The sequence below is a fragment of the Globicephala melas genome, chromosome 10 (assembly GCF_963455315.2).
Source record: "Globicephala melas chromosome 10, mGloMel1.2, whole genome shotgun sequence".
In the NCBI taxonomy this organism is placed as follows: domain Eukaryota; kingdom Metazoa; phylum Chordata; class Mammalia; order Artiodactyla; family Delphinidae; genus Globicephala; species Globicephala melas.
The window spans coordinates 93,391,965-93,413,300 of NC_083323.1; the positions used below are offsets into that span (position 1 = coordinate 93,391,965).

The 21,336-nt window shown below is 38.0% G+C and overlaps 1 protein-coding gene across 2 annotated transcripts in view; it reads left to right on the plus strand.

The window, feature by feature from the left end:
- Positions 1-6,567, plus strand: part of LRP6 (LDL receptor related protein 6) — a 171,762-nt gene extending 165,195 nt beyond the window's left edge. For both annotated transcript variants that reach the window (XM_030841440.3, XM_060306220.2), the window contains 3 exons: positions 1,473-1,609; positions 2,267-2,364; positions 5,865-6,567. In XM_030841440.3, coding sequence (XP_030697300.1) covers positions 1,473-1,609; positions 2,267-2,364; positions 5,865-6,162 — 533 coding nt within the window. In that variant the 3' untranslated portion in view covers positions 6,163-6,567. The remainder of the gene's footprint in view (positions 1-1,472; positions 1,610-2,266; positions 2,365-5,864) is intronic.
- The last annotated feature ends 14,769 nt before the right edge of the window (positions 6,568-21,336 follow it).

Consider the following 21,336-nt stretch of genomic DNA (forward strand, 5'->3'; position numbering starts at 1 on the left):
AGTCCTTAGGTATGGTTTGGTAGAAATTGCCAAAGGATATAAAGCAAATATATGTACATACAAGCATTTATATGTAATACATTTACTGCATATACTGCGTTTCTGGATGTGCTCTACTGAAAATGAATCAGCTGGTCATTTGGTGAAAAGAGTCATGAACCACAATTCTTTAGGTTCACTACCAAGAGACCTCAGTACTACTGAGCCCAGGAATTAAAGGAGGCCAAAAAATGGATGAAGATTCCTTTTCAGCAAACAGAGATTTAGAAATACCTGAGTGATAGCAGGGAGGTATATATCATCTTACGTTTTCTCCTAACTTAGGTGATGACAGTGGGAGTAGGTTTTGTTCAAACATAGCCAAGTTACCAGATGTTCTATACTTGAGAGAGACCATATTGCTCTAGGGACGTACAGCTTTCTTTTCTTTTCTTTTCTTTTAAATAAATTTATTTATTTATTTTTGGCTTCGTTGGGTCTTTGTTGCTGCGAGTGGGCTTTCTCTAGTTGTGGCGAGCGGGGGCCACTCTTCGTTCCTGTGCGCGGGCTTCTCATTGCGGTGGCCTCTCCCGCTGTGGAGCACGGGCTTTAGGCGCGCGGGCTTCCGTAGTTGTGGCTTGCGGACTCCAGAGCACAGGCTCAGTAGCTGTGACGCACAGGCCTATCTGCTCCGTGGCATGTGGGATCCTCCCGGACCAGGGCTCGAACCCGTGTCCTCTGCATTGGCAGGCAGATTCTCAACCACTGCACCACCAGGGAAGCCCCAGCTTTCTTTTCAGTGCATTTTGGTACCCTCAGTGAAAGGAAGCCTTTCTTGTGATGAATATGGAGAAAGATAATACCAGGCCAAGAGCCCTGTGAAAATAAGAACTTATTCTGGATGTTAACTCTAAGGAAACATGTGATTTTAAAAACTGTTAATGATTCCTTGTTACCATACCCAACTTTGTTAGTGGAATTTGGGAAGTCACTTTGAAAAAATGGAATTTTTTCTTTAGCATTGTAGTTGTGATTCCAACAACATTTGCATCCAGTAGATAAAGCAATAATCTTCCATACAGTGAATTTATGCCCTTAAAAATGGGTTTAGTTTTCTTTTGAGCAGATCTGTTACTTAGTCTGCCCTGCTTTGCAGCCTCCACTCTCCACAGTTCTTTCTTTCTCAGATCCTCTAAGAGGTTGAAAACCTCTCAGTTTGAAGAGCTCTGCTTCCATTCTGGGGAAGAGGAAGGGCTGGGAGCTATTCTTGGCCTTGTTCTAGGCCAGCTCTCAGTGGAAGTGTCCACTTCTAGGGAACATTTGTTTCTCTTTTCCATTAAGTGTTTTCAATTGTTATTGGGAAAAGAGGGCGTAAATTGTTTTAAAGCCAAACTATTTGACTATTGGTATCTGTAATTTTAGTACTGAATAAAATTATTTCATGCATTTTTATAGATCTTGTTCAACTTCAGTATTATCCTCCTTCATTTTAGGAATGTCTCGAGGTAAATCAATGATAAGCTCCCTCAGTATCATGGGGGGAAGCAGTGGACCCCCTTATGACCGAGCTCATGTCACAGGAGCATCGTCAAGTAGTTCTTCAAGCACCAAAGGCACTTACTTCCCTGCAGTAAGCAGTCTGTTTTCCTTTGTTCACTTTGAATACTAAGATAAACAGGATCTTAGACTTTTAACTTATTTAAATGTGGGTACTCAGTGATGGTAATATAAAAAGTTTTTTAGTGTAGAATTTAGGTATATAAGGCTCAAAGGATTTACCACCACGTGAGCACTTAGAAATCTTTCTTTAAGTTTACTGTGTAGCAACCAGCATATTTGAAAACACTGACATTAATTTCATATACTGGGTAAAAGTAGAACTATTGAATAGTACCTCCTGAGAGGCTAAGGACCTTCATTCCATGACCTCCCAAGAGACGAAGCACACCTGGTGTTTCTCCTAAGTCCGTAATTTTTCTCTAAACATTTATAATTTTAAAAACTCAGAACCCAGTTGTGCTGCACTTAAACCAGTGACTTGTAGATTACAGATTTCCTTCTCATCACCTTGTGCTGTTCAGCCATAATGAAATTGTGTCTTGGGGGGTGGAGAGCCACAGTCCTGAAGTACTATTTTAGGTCAGTTCTTTGAAACAGGATTGTGCTACTAGTGTAATGGAAAGTAATATGAACAGAGATGAAGAAAAATAAGTTGAAAAAAGGCTAATAGTCTCTTGTCTGGAATAGACTATTCTTATTTCAATAATTTGATTATTTTTCCTTTTAGATTTTGAACCCTCCGCCATCCCCGGCCACAGAGCGATCACATTACACTATGGAATTTGGTTATTCTTCAAACAGTCCTTCCACTCATAGGTCCTACAGGTAATACACATCCTCCTCCAGCATAAATCAAAGTATTTATTAGAAGCAAGTATTCTAGTTGTGAGTTTGCTGTAGCCCTGAATGAATAGATGATGGTCACCAAGAGAGAACAGGCATCTTATCTTGGCAATGCTGATATTGCCCCTACCACAAATACTATGTAAGTTACAGGTGTACAGTATAGTGACTCACAATTTTTAGGGGTTATACTCCATTTATAGTTATTATAAAATATTGGCTGTTCCCTGTATTGTACAATATATCCTTGTAGCTTATTTTATACCTAAAATATTATACCTCTTATTCCCCTGCCCCTAAATTGCCCCTCCCCACTTCTGTCTCCCCAGTAGTAACCACTAGTTTAGTAACCACTAGTTTGTTCTCTGTATCTGTGGGCCTGCTTCTTTTTTGTTATATTCACTAGTTTGTTGTATTTTTTAAATTCCACATATAATTGATATCGTATAGTATTTGTCTTTCTCTGTCTGACTTATTTCACTTAACTCAATACCCTCCAAGTCCATCCATGTTACTGCAAATGGCAAAATGTCTTTTTTATGGCTGAATAGTATTCCATTGTGTGTGTGTGTGTGTGTGTGTGTGTGTGTGTGTGTGTGTGTGTGTGTGTGTGTACCACATCTTTATCCATTCATGTGTTGATGGACACTTAGGTTGCTTCCATATCTTGGCAATTGTAATAATGCTGCTGGGAACATTGGGGTGCACATATCTTTTCAAATTAGTGTTTCCATTTTTTCAGATACATACCCAGGAGTGGAATTGCTGGGTCATATGATAGTTCTATTTTAGTTTTTTGAGAAACCTCCATACTGTTTTCCGCAGTGGCTGCATCAATTTGCATTCCCACTAACAGTATACAAGGGTTCCCTTTTCTCTACGTCCTGCCAACATTTGTTATTAGTGTTCTTTCTGATGATAGCCCTTCTGACAGGTGTGAAGTGATACCTCATTGTGGTTTTGATTTGCATTTTGCTGATGATAGCAGTGTCAAGCATCTTTTCATGTGCCTGTTGGCCATCTGCATTTCCTCTTTGGAAAAATGTCTGTTCGGGTCTTCAGGGCACTATACATTTTTTAAAGAGAGTCAAAAATGCTGTCTTCTAAAGTATTAAGGTAGAGCCCCCAGGCTTTAGCAGTATTCTAAGGAAGTTACCCCACAAAGTGACTTGATTGCAAAAAGGTTACTGCTGAGGTTAGGTTTGATTGATAGTCTTCAGTGGAATATTGGGATAAAACTAAGGTTGGGAGCGTTACGAGAACTCTAAAACAGCAGGAGTATTAAGGGAACAGAATTTGAGAAGAGTTGAGAGAAGCTTAAGTTCACCTCTTGCTTACATATGTTATTACAATCTGGAATGAAGTTTCTCATATAGTTGCATGGAATAAATCATGACTCACTAAAATAACTGAAATGTATTTGTAAGCCAGAAATGGGAGGATTATGCCTTTGTGCTGATTCGTGAGGCCGTAGAGCATAGGGATGAGCAAGTTAAGTCCTCGTGTGTCGTCTTTCGTCTTATTCGAGAGGCCAGCAGAGAGTCAAAAACTTATACTCGCTCTTCACTTAGTGCCCAGTGTTTATTGGCATCCCTCAAGTGCCTATTATCTTCGAGATCAGGTGTTTTCTAGCATTCCAGTCAGATTGCCCTGATATATAACTTCATAGATGTGTAGAAAGCAAGTGGAAATTGTTTATAGTATCTCATTCACAATTCTCATTCAGTTTATGGATAAGATAGGCTTGGCTCTGAACTGATTGTTTTTATGTTTTATTGTAAATGTTGCTTTCCCTACCACAGGTTTGTTCTAAAAAGCCAAATAGAAAGGCAGAAACCTGAAAATTGAAAAAACAAAAGGAAAGACCTAAAATTTTACTTTTAAAAAATTAATTTCCTTAAGTTGAATAAAACACTGTTTGGTTCAAGTAAACGTAATTGCATCAAAAACAATTCTTATTTAACCATTTCCCACATCTCAAGCCCAATTTATTTCTTCAGAGTGAAACTTTTCATCATTTGTTGAAATTTTTGTCTAACTTAAAGTTTGTGGAACTTTAAAGAATTTTGTTAATTCTATTTCCTTTCGTTCTCTCCTCTTTTTTTTTTTTTTCTCCCATGAAAATGGAATTTGGGCCCTTTAAATGTAGAGCCAAGAAATTTCTCCAAGGCTCGCCACCTGATTGGACAGAAAGATAAGACCTAAAAAATACTATGACATCATGTCAGTACTGGTAGTAAAAATGCTTGAGAACCTGCTTGGCAGGTCATGTAACTTGTGGTCTTTTGCAGCCATTTCTTTTCATACCACTGAGGGCTTGCCTCACATGGCTTTTATCCTGAGGTGTTATCTGGCACTCTGTATTGCTAGGTATTTTATAAATCGTTCCTTCAGTTTTACACTTGCTCTTGCCCTACTCTTGCAGTCATTTTGTCTGATGGGAAAGCATATAAATAAATCTTGATTGAGATAAATATGAAATAAGATCAGCTTTACTATACTTAGACTATGAATGGTATAAGAAGTCATAGATAGAAGTAGAAATGATAGAAAAGCCAGCAATTTGTCAGCTCTTATTTTCACTAGTATATTTCTCTCTTTCCAGTGCCTTTTTCTTTAGTTAGCCACGCTACAAACTTGACTTAACAGCTATAGATTACTTGAAAAGGTAGCTTAAAAGGTGTAAAAAATAAATTAGGACTCTGAAATACGTATTAGAAAATTCACTGGTCCTGTATGGATACCTAGAATTTATCATTTTGATGTTCAGTTAGAGCCACTCTTATGACAATATGCTTGTCTACATACAGGGAATCAACACTCCTTCCCCCAAACCACAGCAATTTTCCTTTGCTGATAGTAATAATAATGGGATAGATAAGCTCCTTAGGCTGTCTACCAAAATTCAGCCTGGCTTGTACAGTATTTGAGTTGTAAAGAGAGAGTGAAGTCTTCAGATATCATTAAATTATTCATCAGGTAAATCATAGATCATTTAAGGAGTATTGAGAGAATGCTAACATGTTTGAGTAATGTAAGATAATAAAGACCCATTCTTCTCACAGATCATGGAGAGGCAGAAGTTGGTGAGGTCCACTCTATAGACTAAATCCAAAATGTATAACTGATTTTCCAAAGATGACCATTAAATACAACTTTGAATAGTTCTTTTTTATTCTATGATACAGGGTAACTTAAAGATACAAGCGCACACCCAGAGGCTAGAATGGGTTCACCTCTGCATTCCCATTCTATCCACTTTTAATTGCCTCTAATCACATTTTATCTACAAATATGAAACACATGCTATCTTCCTCCTCCAATCTGCCATGGAAAACTGCCTCTTGGTTGGTTCAGCCTTAAATTGTAGTAGCTTATCGTCTTGCAGGTGAGGTTTGCGTTTAATACCTCTGTATTCTGATAGAGAAAACCACCTCTCCAGAAGCCTGACTCAGCCTCTCCTGATTTTCTCCCTATGCCAGCTACAGGCCGCACAGTTACCGGCACTTTGCACCGCCCACCACACCCTGCAGCACAGATGTTTGTGACAGTGACTACGCTCCCAGCCGGAGAATAATGACCTCAGTGGCCACAGCCAAGGGCTACACTAGTGACTTGAACTATGACTCAGAGCCTGTGCCTCCGCCTCCCACGCCCCGAAGCCAGTACTTGTCGGCAGAAGAGAACTATGAAAGCTGCCCACCTTCTCCATACACAGAGAGGAGCTACTCTCATCACCTCTACCCACCACCGCCCTCTCCCTGTACAGACTCCTCCTGAGGAGGGGCCCTCCTCCTCTGACTGCCTCCCACACGAAAGTGTAAACACGAAATCGGTTGAGATCTGGAGGGGGGGAGGGAGCTCTTCGAGAAGGGTGAGGCAGACCATGTACAGATAAAAATTATAAATGGGTTAGGGCATACTGGAGATATTTGTACAGAAGGAAAAGATATTTATATATTTTCTTAAAACAGCACATTTGCTGCTTGTGCCATAAAAATTTGTATAAAAAATAAATTTGTACTAAAAGTTTTATTTTTGCAAACTAAATACACAAAGCATGCCTTAAACCCAGTGAAGTGACTGAGTACAAAGGAAACAGGAATAATAAAGGCATCACTGACCAGGAATGTCTGGGCTTTATTGATACCAAAAAAAAAAAAAAAAAGAAGAAAAAAAATTAAAGTCCATCTCAGAGCAGCAAACTATAGATACTTGGAAGTAGCCAAATGGCCTTCATGTTAACTAACATTTGAAGGCCAGCAGATTTAAGAAATGAAAGGAAAAAAAAGAATTAATACTAACTTTGGATAAAGGGCTTTGTTTTCTCTAGGAATCCAACAGTTTTATCGAGGAAAATAGATATTTATAAAAATCCATTTGGGGTGCTGCTGTTGTGGGAGAGATCAGCTGTCTGGTAAGATGCTATGGGGCCGTTTGTTGTGCAAGTCTTCTATCCCTACGTTAAAACTCACCCCTCTGTCATATATTAATTTTTTTCCCTGGGTGTTTTCACCTTGCTTCCTCCCCTAGCAGTATTGTAGGGTATATTGCCAAAATACCATAATTTATTCACAGTTTTTTATCTGAGGATTGATAAAATGGAATTTTCTAATTAAGATTTCATTTTAATATTTCTACTAGCTCCATACCCCAGTCAGCTTAGCTCTTCATTTGGACTGCTGTGTTCGCATAATGATCAAAGGTTAGACATGTTATTGCTCCTCTTTATTTCCAAGATTGTTTTAATGCTCATTAAAATGTCTTTGTACAACACATATAGAAAATGTTTAAGAGTTACAAATTTAACCATTAAGTTTTTGTTGTAAATTAATCATATATCCTTGCAGTACTTTCAGCATATAATATCACAATATGAAATAATTTTTATATGTATCTTTCCTAGTAAACCATTTAAATATGTTCCGGTTAGAGACAATCTATTTAAAAAGAGAATTTTTTTGTTATCGTTGGGTTTTCCCTTTATTAACTGTTGGTGACATTTTCATGTTCTTTAGGCCAATTTTTCTCAGAATGATCTCTACATACATACCTCTTCTAACATGTGACATGAGTTTAATATTTTTCTGTTACCTAATGTGAATGTTAGATTGTTTTCAAATTATCCATGAATTATTCTTATAATCACCTCATATATTTTTTATGTGTCGTCTCTCTTATTCCATGATGGATTAAGACGATTTAACAAATTTAACAATATGGATTACATGAGAAGGCAAACTATTAACTTCTCAGCTGTCAGAACTTGGGTGGAGGGGAATATTGGAAGGCTCTTACGTAATCTGCCTGACCTGTGTGGTACTGGGGCTGCTTCATCTTCAGCTATCAGGGCTGACCTGTGGAATGATTCTAGCACTGCTCTGCCACCTTGCCAGAAGTTGGTTTCCTGCTTTTTACATGTTTCCAGAATTTCTCTGCTAAAGTTGAATGTGTTTTTAAACTAATGTATTTTTACCTTAACAGTTGTTGGTCAGTTGTTATCGAATGATTTTTTTTTTTTTTAATACTGTTTTGTTGAGGCCTCTCTGGATTTCAGGACTGAAGAGAAAACAGTGGAAGAAGGGATTCAGAATTTTGATAGAGGTGAACTAACTGTTTAAGCAATTTAAAAATATACCTAAGTAATCTTTTTAAAGAGAAAAAAAACACAGTTTCAGAGTAATGCTTAGATTATTGGGAGCACCTTATATGAATCAGGTGCACTTGATTTTACGTATAAATAAATGGTAATCCATTAGTATCTTGCATTTCAGTCAGACGAGTGTTAACTCTTCCTGTTGATGGAACAGAGTGCTCAAGTTCTAACAAAATGGACATTGAAGTTGCGTTCTGTGACACACAAGGGCGCTTGATGCTCAAATGAAGATGGAAAGGTTAGCAATAACTGGGTATCACTTAGAATTTGAGAATTCTATATGTTTACATTTTTTAATGTGCATCTTTATCTGGTGGGCTTCCCATGTGGAAACTTGCACTATAATGAACTAAGAAGAATATTGCCTTGTTATATCTCAGTTCAAGTGCTTGTACTGCGATGGCAATGGCCTCTTCTTGCAAAATACTAATTTGTGTGCCAATTTGTTTGAAATTATTTGAAGGCAGTTCAGCTTAATCTCAGAATCCTCTTTCTTGGTATTTGAGATGGATGCTTAACATTTTGGGGAGCACCTTTCAAACGAGAGGATTGTCAAAATTCAGGAAAGATTTATTGACCCTCAGATTATATGGACAGTTAAGCTTAAAAGTAGACTATCTTGATTATTAAACACAAGGTCTTTAATTGGAAAATAAAAAATTAATATATGAGAGCACAAATCAGGGGAAAAAGGGAAAAAGTGTTTTGAATTTGGAGTATTGCTAGAATCATCCATGCTGGGGGGCAATGAATAAAATTTCATTATATTCCTTAAATGCAAAAGTATTCATTGTGATTGTATGACGTGAAGTACGCCCACTTACTGATGTCATTAAAATTATCTGAGAATTGAACTTCAGCATAGCATGCTTTCTGTGCCCTGTAGTAAGCTATTCTTCACTGAAGTGGTCTTTTATAATTCTGAGCTTTTATAATCTTGAACTTGGCTTCTGCAGAGCCCTGGTTTTCTGAACAGTGGCCCAAAGGATTTTGTTGCTTATATCAGATAATGGCATATTCACAATGTAAAAAACAGTTAAGGCATAGAATTTTCTCAATATTAATTTTTCTTTCAGGAAATTGTGTTATGCCTCTGACACTTGTTATAACTCTTCTAACTAGCATATCATGAGATATTATATGTTTAACAGAAAATTATCATTATTTTAATTTTAATATAAAAATACTTTGTGATATACCACCAAGAGCTTATCTGACCCTTCAATAAGTTTGAGAACAACTATTCTAAAGGGTTGATATGTATTTAGAAATGAAGTCTTTACAGTACATTTTCATCTAATATCGGCCAGTAATTGGGGGTGGGGGCTTTTGAGCAGTAAAATTTTAAGATGATTGAGGATTATATGTTTTCATCATTTAAAAATACTCCAAAGTCAATCATTTGTATACAACCAACTCATTTGATATTAAGACATTGTTAAGGTATAAAAATCGCCACCATCCTTATTAGGTAGCAGTTAGTTTGGAGGGAAAATTTTTTTGTTTTGCTGTAAAAGCTCATTAATGAAGAATACTTCATGTAGGGTTAGTAACTGTGACTTAATCCCTTAATGAACTGTATATTTATATGACCTGATAGCAGTAATCATAGTACAGAGACTGTTTACTTTTGGTACAAAAGAAAGGCTTGCCTTAAGCAAGCCTGGCTTTGTGAGAGGTCTGCTGCTATTGATTCTCTGTCAAGTCCTGTGCCTCGACTAGATTCTTAAAAGTGTAGTTTTTGTTTTTGCGGTACGCGGGCCTCTCACTGTTGTGGACTCTCCCGTTGCGGAGCACAGGCTCCAGATGCGCAGGCTCAGTGGCCGTGGCTCACGGGCCTAGCCGCTCCGCGGCATGTGGGATCCTCCCGGACCGGGGCACGACTTCGGCAGGCGGACTCTCAACTCCTGCGCCACCAGGGAAGCCCAAAAGTGCAGTTTTTAAAATTGCTTTATCTCTTGCAGGGGGAAGCTTGCCACTTCATTGATTTGCGTGCCATAAAAGCAGCATGTTGGTTATTGCCATTACACATCTAACAAGATTCAGGAACAAAAATCTTGGCCTTTTCACGCCCCCCAAGTACGTCAAACTTTTAATAAGCACAGTACTTCATTCTGAATAATGACATGAATAGTATGTCTGGAGTGTGGGTATGAGTATGTGATTATCAGATGGCTGACAAATGTTTGAGCATCAGTAAATGAGACTGTACACTGAGTGTAGACATGGACTGAGTCTTAAAGAAGTTCATAATCAAGCATTGTTTAAAACATGTGCTCAGAATTCTTAAACTCAAGAAATTTAATTTTATTTGGTACCCCTTTCCTTATCCCAAACCTAAAATGAACCAAGAGAAATAACAGATGATTTTACAAAGTACTAGTAGCATATGGTTGGTTTCTGACTTCTGGGATTGCATCATTTCACAATAGGCTCAAAATTTAGCTTTTCAAATTCTCAAACTTTTAAAGGACTTTGGACCCTAAAGCATAGCATTTTACTGTTATAATTTTAAAAGATTTTTTAAATTGTGAACCATATACTCAGGATATTTGTTTGATTGGATTCTGCCTTTTGTTAAACTAAGCCTATACCTGAGTGGAGAGGGAGGTAGATTCTTCGGTTAATCTAGATGATTTAGAATGAAATTACTGACTTCACCCTTCTTCAGTCAAGGTAAACTTTACTGGTTTTTTGGTTTTGGTGTTTTTTTTCATAAGGCATTCTTAAACCATTCTTAAGTTATTGCTGAAAAAAATCATCATGACTTTACAGGTAGAATTATAAACTAAATGATATCTTGTACTCAGAAGTGGAATATAGCCCTAACTAACTTTTATATTTCCCATTACTTAGGGTTTGCCCAGTAGTTAACACCAAAGAATTATACAATGTGCTTTTCCTTAACTGTCCATTCTTTTTTTAAAAGAAAGAAGTTTTTTTAATTATTAAAAAAAAATTTTAAATCAAATATAAGGGCAGGGATATAGATAAATATATACAGATAGATAGATCTCTATGTATATGTCTCTCTAAATATCAATGCCTAAATATTGAATATTAAAAAGAAAATAAAGCAAAGAAAGTCTGATTAAACCTAACATTACATGAAATTAAGTATCTGGGCTTCGTTGAGGACATTTTATTATAATAAGAGTAAAGAGGATACTGAGATGCTTAAGCTGGACTAGCCTTATTTGCAAGTGAAGGATCTGGTGCTGCTTTCAGATGTTTTATCCTCTGTGTTTTTAAATTTTTTCTTAAGCTTTAATCTTCGTCATTGTCTTAAAGTCAGCTGGTGTTTCTTGTTCATGGACTTTGGTACGATGGTGCTTTGCAAGGATGTATTTATATTTTAATGACCAACATTTGGTCAGCCCTTGTCCACTATTCACTTCCCCCTTTTTGTAAAATAAGTGCTTTAATTTTAAACTGTATAAAAATACCTTGTATAAATCCCCTTTTTGATTATTACAATAAGTTGAGTTGTAACAAATGAAATGTTGATTTTTATAATAAAACAGTGGAAAATACAAGTGTCATTTCTTCAGCAAGAAATTAAAACAGTTGATTGTGCTTTGCTATGATATATGAATGTCGTGTTTCAGACACAACGAAACCCACCTTTATTGTTTGCATTTCAAATAAAATACAACTTTGGAAGAGAGGTTTGAGAACGGCTGTTGCTTAGTGCAATGCTGACAATACCTGTGATTGGGAACAGAATAAGGAAAAGTTGGGTCTGCTTACCCACTGCACAGCAAAGCCAATCTACTGATACCGGGTTGTGGTGAAGGAAAGTACAGCATTTATTTGCAGGGTGCCAAGCAAGAAGAATGGGCAGTTGTGCTCAAAAGACCCAAACTCCCTGATAGCTTTCAGGAGAGAGTTTTTTTAAAGGCAGCATTTGGGGTAAGAGCTGCAAGGTGCTTGACTTTCTTCTGATTGGTTGGTGGTAAGGTAACAGAGTGGTGTTTCAGGAGTCTTTATCATTAACCTTGTGGTTCTAGCCAGTCTGGGTTCTACATGCTTGTGGGTAGCATGCAGTCACCATTCTCTACTTGGGTTGGGGGGCTGGGAATCTTAGTTTCTACAGAACAGCTCAAAGGTATGCATCAGGTTGTTAGGTATATCCCTTGAGAAGGAACTAGGATTCTGTTTTACCACTGAACTATTATCATTGCTTTTCTTGCTTAACTGCTTTTCTTTTGTTTCTGAATTCCCTCTCTTCCCTAATTAGTAGGAACTCTGGGAAGGCTTAGGAGACTAAAGCCTTTTTCTACAAACAAGAAACAGGAGATAGGAGGGCTTTTGTGCTCAGGAGGGCCCCACAGGGTCCTGCTCAGTTTCACAATTTGTGCTTCTGATTGCTCTTTTTTTGTTGTTGTTGTTTTTGCGGTACGCGGGCCTCTCACTGTTGTGGCCTCTCCCGTTGCGGAGCACAGGCTCCGGACGCGCAGGCTCAGCGGCCACGGCTCACGGGCCCAGCCGCTCCGCGGCATGTGGGATCTTCCCGGACCGGGGCACAAACCCATGTCCCCTGCATCGGCAGGCGGACTCTCAACCACTGCACCACCAAGGAAGCCCTGCTCTTGTTTTTATAAACTCCTAGGAGGAGTCCTGATGTGGCCTCTGAGCCACCCCCTTCTCCTCCTCCAAATTATCTTTAAAAATGAACTTGCTTTTCCTGGTGCAGAGCCCAATATGATATGATATTGAAGGGTAGCAGAATATACCACTGCAAAACATGCCGCTTTGGCATCTTGATTATTTTGATCTGTAGGCACTTGAAAACCAGCATATGCAGAGAAAAGCTGCCTCTGAATTCCCCTTATCTGCCTAAAGACAGATCATCTGAAAGCAACACAACTGTCATGAATCATAAATCCCTTCCCCGAGAGTTTTATCAACCAGGGAAGATTGACGTCATGGGATAGGAGACTAGAAGTGGACACGTTGGCCAAACAAACTTTGTCACAAACTATCATATCTCCTATGTATTTCTTAAAGGCCTATTCATCTTTCCTAATAATCCCTTAAGAGGCCTACGTCCTCTCTCCCCTTTCCCTGTTAAAATGGTATTTAAGCCTGAATTCTAAACCACCTTAAGGAGTTACTCATTTTTCTCTGGGTATCTCCTATGTATACCTAAGGTATACATGTTAATAAACTTCTGGTCTTTTTTTTCCCCCCCTTATAAATCTGTCTTTTACTGTAAGAATCTCATCTAAGAACTCAGAAGGGTGGATGGAAAAACCATTGAGAGCTCAAAACTACCGGATCCCTGCATTAGTCTGAGTTTACTGTTTGATAGGAAGAGAGGAAGCTGCTTTTTTATTAGGCAGTAGTTGAGTTCAAACATCAGGTGGTTAAATGGAAACCAAGTGGTTTTTTTTTTTTTCCTTAATCAGTATATTTTAAAATTGAAGTATGGTTGATTTACAGTGTTGTGTTAATGTCTGCTGTACAGCAAAGTGATTATATTCTTTTTTTTTAGTATTCTTTTCCATTATGGTTTATCATAGGATATTGAATATAGTTCTATGTGCTATACAGTAGGACCTTGTTGTTTTTTCTGTTTCTTTTCATTTATTTTATTTATTTTTTATTTTTGGCTGTGTTGGGTCTTCGTTGCTTTGCACAGGCTTTCTCTAGTTTCGGCGAGCGGGGGCTACTCTTCGTTGGCAGTGCGCGGGCTTCTCATTATGGTGGCTTCTGTTGCTGAGGAGCATGGGCTGTAGGCACGTGGACTTAAGTAGTTGTGGGTCACTGGCTCTAGAGCGCAGGCTCAGTAGTTGTGGCTCGCTGGCTCTAGAGTGCAGGCTCAGTAGTTGTGGCGCATGGGCTTAGTTGCTCCGCGGCACATGGGATCTTCCCAGACCAGGGATCAAACCCATGTCCCCCACGTTGGCAGGCGGATTCTTAACCACTGCGCCACCAGGGAAGCCCAGGACCTTGTTTATCCATTCTGTATATAAAAGCCTACATCTGCTCACCCCAACCTCCCACTCGATCCTTCCCCCAACCCCCTCCCCCTGGCAACCACCAGTCTGTTCTCTATGACCATGATTCTGTTTCTGTTTCACAGATAGGTTCATTTGCGTCATATTTTAGATTCCATATATAAGTGATATCATATGGCATTCGTCTTTCTCTCTCTGACTTACATTACTTAGTATGATAATCTTTAGTTGCATCCATGTTGCTGCAAATGGCATTATTTTGTTCTTTTTTATTGCTGAGTAGTATTCCACTGTATATATGTACCACATCTTCTTTATCCATTCATCTGTCAATGGACATTTAGGTTGTTTCCATGTCTTGGCTATTGTGAATAGTGCCACTATGAACATAGAAGTGCATGTATCTTTTTGAATTATAGTTTTGTCTGGATATATGCCCAGGAGTGGGATTGCTGGATCATATGGTAATTCTGCTTTTAGTGGAAACCTAGTTTTAATGTAAAAGTCTTTCCTTAGTAGATGCTTTTGAAAAAATAAGCTTACCTTGGCTTCTTTGCTGACCCCTTGCATTCTTTCTCTGGAGGGAAACAAGAATCATTTAAGTTGTGCTGTTGCCAGTTGAGTCAAAGAAAGGAAAGGCAGAACTATGGTTGGTTTGCCTGATTTTAAAGGTGTGCTGTAGAATAAGGAAAACAGTGAAAAGACTAATTCAAAAAGACACAGCCCAGTGTTCATAGCAGCATTATTTACAGTAGCCAAGATATGGAAGCAGCATAAGTTTCCAACAAGTGAGTGGATAAAGAAGATGTAGTGTGTGTATACACGCACAGACAGACACACACAATGGAATATTACTCAGCCATGAAAAACAGTGAAATTTGCGACAATATGGATGGACCTGGAGGGAAGGTATTATGCTTAGATAGTGACAAATAATGTATCCTATAACTTGTATGTGGGAATCTAAAATATGAAACAAATGAATATAACAAAAAAAAGAAACAGACTTAACAGATATAGAGAACAAACTAGTGGTTACCAGTAGGGAGAGGGAAAGGGGGAGGGGCAAGGTAGGGAGAGGGGATTAAGGGATACAAATCACTGTGTATAAAATAAATAAGCTGCAAGGATATATTGTATAGCACAGGGAATATAGCCAATATTCTATAATAACTTTAAATGGGTTATAATTTTAAAAATATTTCATCACTATGTTGTACACCTGAAACTAATATAATATTGTAAATCAACTATACTTCCATTAAAAAATGAATAGGGAATACAGTGAGTTGTTTTGGGTTCTTTCCCCAGATAGGTTTTCAGCTAAGGTTTTGCAATCTTTTTTTTTTTTTTTTTTTTTTTTGCGGTACGTGGGCCTCTCACTCTTACGGCCCCTCCCACCGCGGAGCACAGGCTCCAGACGCGCCGGCCCAGCAGCCATGGCTCACGGGCCCAGCCAGTCTGCAGCACATGGGATCCTCCCGGACCGGGACACGAACCCGTGTCCCCTGCATCGGCAGGCGGACTCTCATCCACTGCGCCACCAGGGAAGCCCACAATCTTTTTAATTTTAATTCTTTGCCTTGTATGTGATTGCATTATTTCTGTAAATTTAAATCGAAGGATGAATTAGTATTCTCAGTGTTCAGGACACACTACCCCAAAGTATGGCACCTTGGCATGTTGAATATTTTAAGCCGAAGGAATTTGAGAAATGGGATGTTCAGGAAGGACTCTCTGACCTGCCTGTGAAGCAGGTATAAACCATCATGTGAAAGGTGCCCTCCCTTTATCCGGAAGAAAGACACACTGAGGAATCTGAACAGGCGTTGCTGAGTTCTCCCAGTTTACTACGCTTAGCTCATACTCTGCCCTATCGTATCTTTCCATGACTTTCCACTCTTCATCAAACCCAGTGAAAGAACAGGTTTAACCATCTTTTGGATCTTCATTTCCTTATGAGGGCTCCCATGTCACGTAAAACAAACACATTTGTATGCTTTTCTATTCTTAATCTCTTTTGTTACAGCGGTCCCAGTAGAGAACTTAGAAGATACCTTTCCTCCCCTGTACTGGTTTCAGACCTCTGGATCTATTCATTTGTACCATCGTGCAGTCTGCACAGTCCATCTTCCACCCCAGAAAATTTTCTGCCTGAGATTTGCATTTGTAAATTCAGATTTAATTACCATATAAAGCCAGTCTTCCTCAATAAAGAGGCTAAAAATAAAGGGTAACGTTTGTTAACATTTAACCGGCATTTACTGTGCACCAGGTGCTGTGGGAAGTATCCCATTTTTTTTTACACAAAATAATCACTGATTAATGACCAACCTTGACAGGAAGTGCCCAATTGAAGTATGAAAATTCTAGTGTAAAATTTTGATCAGAGACAGTTGGCAGTGGGTGCAGGGAAAAGGTCACTGAATTGAGATTTAGACTGTAATCTCTGTTCCATTTTAATTAATTGCCAAGACATGTTTGAAGTCATTAATTCTCTGTATTTGTTGGTATTCGTCTCTAATGGTTTTCTGAACCTTGACTCTTCAATCAGCCAGTTCTACCACCTGTTCCAGAGAGCTACTTGTACATCAAGCATTCTAGGCAATGAATAGTATTATAGGGAGGCCAAACAGCTATGTAGCATCCTGTTCTGTGTAGATCCCTGTTTAATGCCTCCTTCCTCCTGGCCCCTTCTCTGGTCTTGCGTTGCATTCCAAAGGAATTTATAGCTCTCAAAAGAGAGACAACACAAGGCCTATCATACCGTAAAAGCTGTATGGCAGACAAAAGTGATTATCTTTTGATAATCAAAGGGAGCTTTTTGATTTGATTATTCTACCAAAAGCTTCCGCTCTGCGATTACCTAATTGTATGGTCCTGGAGATGCTTGCGTTTTGTCCAGTAATTATAAAACCAAGTTCGCCTGCTGAGTTCGATTAACCTCTCTATCTAAAACGTTATTCCCTTTCTTGTCTTGCCCCTGTTCTCCTCAGGATTGAGGAGTGTCAAAGAAAAGGTGTGATTGAAACTGAGCAGAGCCCTGCAGGGCCTTCCCAGGTACCAAGGCCCCTCCGTGTTCTCTGTTTCTTGTTTGTAGCAAAAAGCTTTAGTCTCCTAGGTCTTCCCTGAGTTCCAAAAAGTGGGCACAAGTAGTTAACTAGGGAAGTGAGGGCATACAGAAACAAAGGTAAAACAAACAAGAAAAGTAATGATAGTTTAAACAGTAGTTCAGTGATAAAAGACAGTCCTATTTCCTCCTCAAAGGATACACATAACTGATACATATCTTTGAGTTGTTCAGCAAAACTAAGATACCCTTCCCTGCCTGGAGGATGGTGACAACATGCAGACCACAAGTATGTAGACCTGAGAAGACTGGAATCAGAAGGTTGATGATTAAGACTTCTGAAACACCACTCTTACCTCACCATCAACTAATTAGAAGAAATCATGCACCTTGCATCTTTCATCCCAAATGTTGCCTTTAGTAACCCTTCCCTGAAAGCCATCAGGGAGTTTAGATCTTTTGAGCATGAACTGCCTGTTCTCCTTGCTCGATACCCTTCAAATAAATGCTGTACTTTCCTTCACCACAACCCCGTGTCAGTAGATTGGCTTTACCAGCAGATCCTAGTTGGATTTGGTGGCCACAAAGGGACTCATCATCCCATGTGGGTGTCTCACCTGTGGCACATCAAACCCTGGCTTGTGGCAGCTCTCATTCTGTCCAGCAGCTGCCTAAGCACATTTGTCTCAAGGACAGCCCTGAGGCTTGCCACTGACTCTGTGTTATTGACGCACAGCGCTTTTGATATTTGTGGTAAAGGAAACAAGGCATTTGAAGGTTGAGGTACCTGGTAAGTAGAGGAGTCTTGTGTGTGATGATACCAGGGTATTCTTCACTATTGTGTTACCTTGACTGGAAGTTTCCATTTGGGTTTGGGACTTGGTCATTTGACTCCAGTGTCTGAGCAGAGCACTGCTTTAATTGGATTTTCCCTTTTGGACTGAGGAGTCTCTCTGGCCATTTAGCACCACCTGGGGCTGTACCTGGGAATCTCCCGTTCGGACCAGGACTCATACACCACCATCTGGGACAGTAAGAGGAGGCTTCTCATTCTCAAGTTAGGGAAGTGTGACCTCAAGGGACCCCATTGCATTGGTTTGTTTGTTTTGGCACACAGCCTGGGGAATGTCTGACAGTACCAGCCATGGGTAATTTATGATGGGTGACCAGAACTCTAGTATATCTTGTAGATCCTTAGGGTCTGTTTTGCAAAACTGGGAGATCTTCAGTTATGCATCCATGAAAGAAAAAAGTGTTTCATTTTAATACTGCTTGGCCTCATTGCTTCTTAGGATCTGGAGAACAATGGGCCCTAATGGCTCTCTAATTTATAACATGATCTTTCAAGTAGAACTGTTTTGTAAAAGGAAAGGAAAATGGTATGAAATTCCTTATGCAAAGCCTTTTTATACTGTTGTATCAAAGTAAGCCTTTTGGAATTGGTTTGGCTTTGAGCCTTTTGGAACTCGTTTGGCTTATATTTTGAGGGGGTGTGTGTGAGTGTATATTTGTGTTAAAGAAGGTGCAGTGTTTTGACTGGTGGACATGAGAAACAAAAGTTCATTTCCTAAAAATAGCCCTTTAGGATGCATCCTACAAAATTAGACCACCCTCAGTTCCGGTGGCCATGGTGTTCTTGAGACTCCAGAGAAAAATGATGAGGATGGAGCTCTTTTGACATTCTAATTTTTTTTTTTTTTTTCATATCCTGTGAGAGGAAGCAGTCTTTCTAGGAGGAACTTGCATTTCTCTCCCTGTGCCTTTGAGATATAAATGTTCTAATTGGGCTCTCAAACTTTTATCTGACCGTCTCCAATTCCTGAGACTAAAGAAAAAAAAAAAGGAAAAAGAGGGATTTTTAACTCAAGGAGGAAACAATGAGGTCTGTGTTTATATGGATGGATGGATGGATGTCTGTGTACATTATAGAGATGATATGTTTTTACCTCTGGATGATATTACCAAAATTAATTTGTAAATGATCTCTATTTAATTGGCTTAAAGGAAAGTAAGCACTTACATAAATTTTCAGACTTAGAAACTAACCTGATGAATTTTAGGTTCACATGATCTGGGAAATATTTAGTATTAAATTAATTTTTGGTTTTAAAGTTAAAGTTTATTGGTTTAATATAGGCAAGTCTTTTGAGTCATCAGCATTAAGTAGAATACTTTTATTATACCTAGGTTTACTGAGAGTCAATAAGATTTTGTTATTCCTGTTACAAAATTTGTCAGGAAAGAAAATAACTTGATATGATGAAACTTTTTAAGTAAACTAAATGTAAATGAGGTAGTAGTTTTTTTGGATCAACTCTTTGGGAATAATTATGTTTTGCGAATGTCTACTTAAAAATCATCTCTCCAGGTGTTGGTAACTTAAAACTCTTTATAGAGTTTTGCTATTAACTTAAGTTTGCTATTAAACTAAGTTAAATGATGGAAATTTATGGAATATCTAGGTCATTTCAAATAAGATAAAATACTGGAATGTTAATTGTTAAACAAGTCTAAGTTTACCTACTTTTGTCTTCTTGTGAGAGAAAAACTAAAGATGTTTGGGTTTATTAGACACATGTCTTGTACCACAACGAGGAAAGAAATTATAATATGAGGAGATGTATATTTCTAGAGGTTATAGAATATATTCATAAGTTGGCCAGTCAGGAAATTCTGGTATGTTCACAATTGCTTACTTCTTGGTTTTCACTAGAGATTAAGGTTTTTGATGGTTAAAATTTGTAATATATATGTATATAAAGGTACTAAAATAATAAGGGAAACATTTCAGTATGCAAGGAAAGTAGGAGGTGTGTTTTCAGTAAAAGAATGTATGAGAAATTGAAATGCATTTTTTTAAGGGAAAAGAAAGTAATTTTGTCCTAAAGCTGATTATTTCCCAATGGGAAAGAAAATAAGGGATAAACTGATATTGATATAGAAAGTTGTAGATTTATGAAAACAAAAAAGAATCTTTAAAAGGAATTCTTTGTGTGGTCAGGACTAAGATGAGAATGAATTTAACTGAGTAAAGTTTAAGATTGAAGGTAAAGCGGTGTAAAACTTGAATTGGGTTTTCTCTTTCTGTTAAGAGAACAAAGTTTTATTGGAATATTGATCAGCTTTTGATAATAGATTGTAAAGTTTCTTAACTTTTTAAGTAATTTATACTTTCTGTATTTGCTCTTAAAATCTCTTATTGTCACTTTGGTTAAGTAAATAAGTATTGTTTCACAGTGACCTATGATCGTATTTGACCAGGTGTTTTAAAACTTTTTTATATTTTTGACAAACTTTTCTAATATCAAATTCTAATTAAAGTACTTTTGATCTCCAGGTAATTTTGGAATGCTTCAGAGAAACCCTAAGGCATCTCAGAGAGCAATATTAAAATAATTAGGATTATTTGGTATGTTAAATTACTTGGGAAACATTGTCAAGTGATTGGTAATAAATTTTCTTAGTTTATAGTGTATGGGTAAATGCCCTTAATATAAAGGTTTTAGAAGTTATACGAAATTTTTAAAAATCTGGTATGCTCTGGTATAATGTCAGTCATAATTCTAGTTGTTATCTTAAAATGTTGTCTGTCACAGCAGTAACCGAATTTCTTTGTCCATTGCAATGTAATCATGTGTTTAACTGTGCCTTTTCAAGTCTTTTGTCATTTATAGACAATTATCATTGTACTCTGATGCTTTTACCAAAAAAAATGCTTCATCTTCAAGAAGATTCATAGAGAGGACTTTTTGACAAGTACAGGTTTTTGATAATGTTCAGGTCATACTGCTGAACTGGGTAAGAAATTAAAGAATTCCAATGGAAAATGTGATGGCTTCATAAAACTGTTAACACAAGGATTAGTTACATAGGACTGAATGATCTGGTGAACGTGGTTATAATTTTTATGGGTTTTGTCTGAACTATTACTGGCTTTTAATCTGTGTTTTCCAGATATAAGGAAACCTTTCCCCTCAGACTAATTATGGCTTGTAATAACTTGGTAAATTATACCTTTGTAAGTAGGATGGAAACATTTATCATTTTTCTTTTCTTTTCTACCTGATTTTAGCTTTTCTCTCTACCTGAATCCTTCAGAAATTGGCAACTTGTAGTTACCAGGCAGCCTTATCAGATGAATAAGGAAGGCCACCTCCTGACTGATGCAGGAATCTCAAGATATTTTGGGAACTTCAAGAAGAGAGGGATTCACCCAAATCTCTAGATATCATAGGTGGAATCTGGCAAGCCCTTGGCACAGGTTT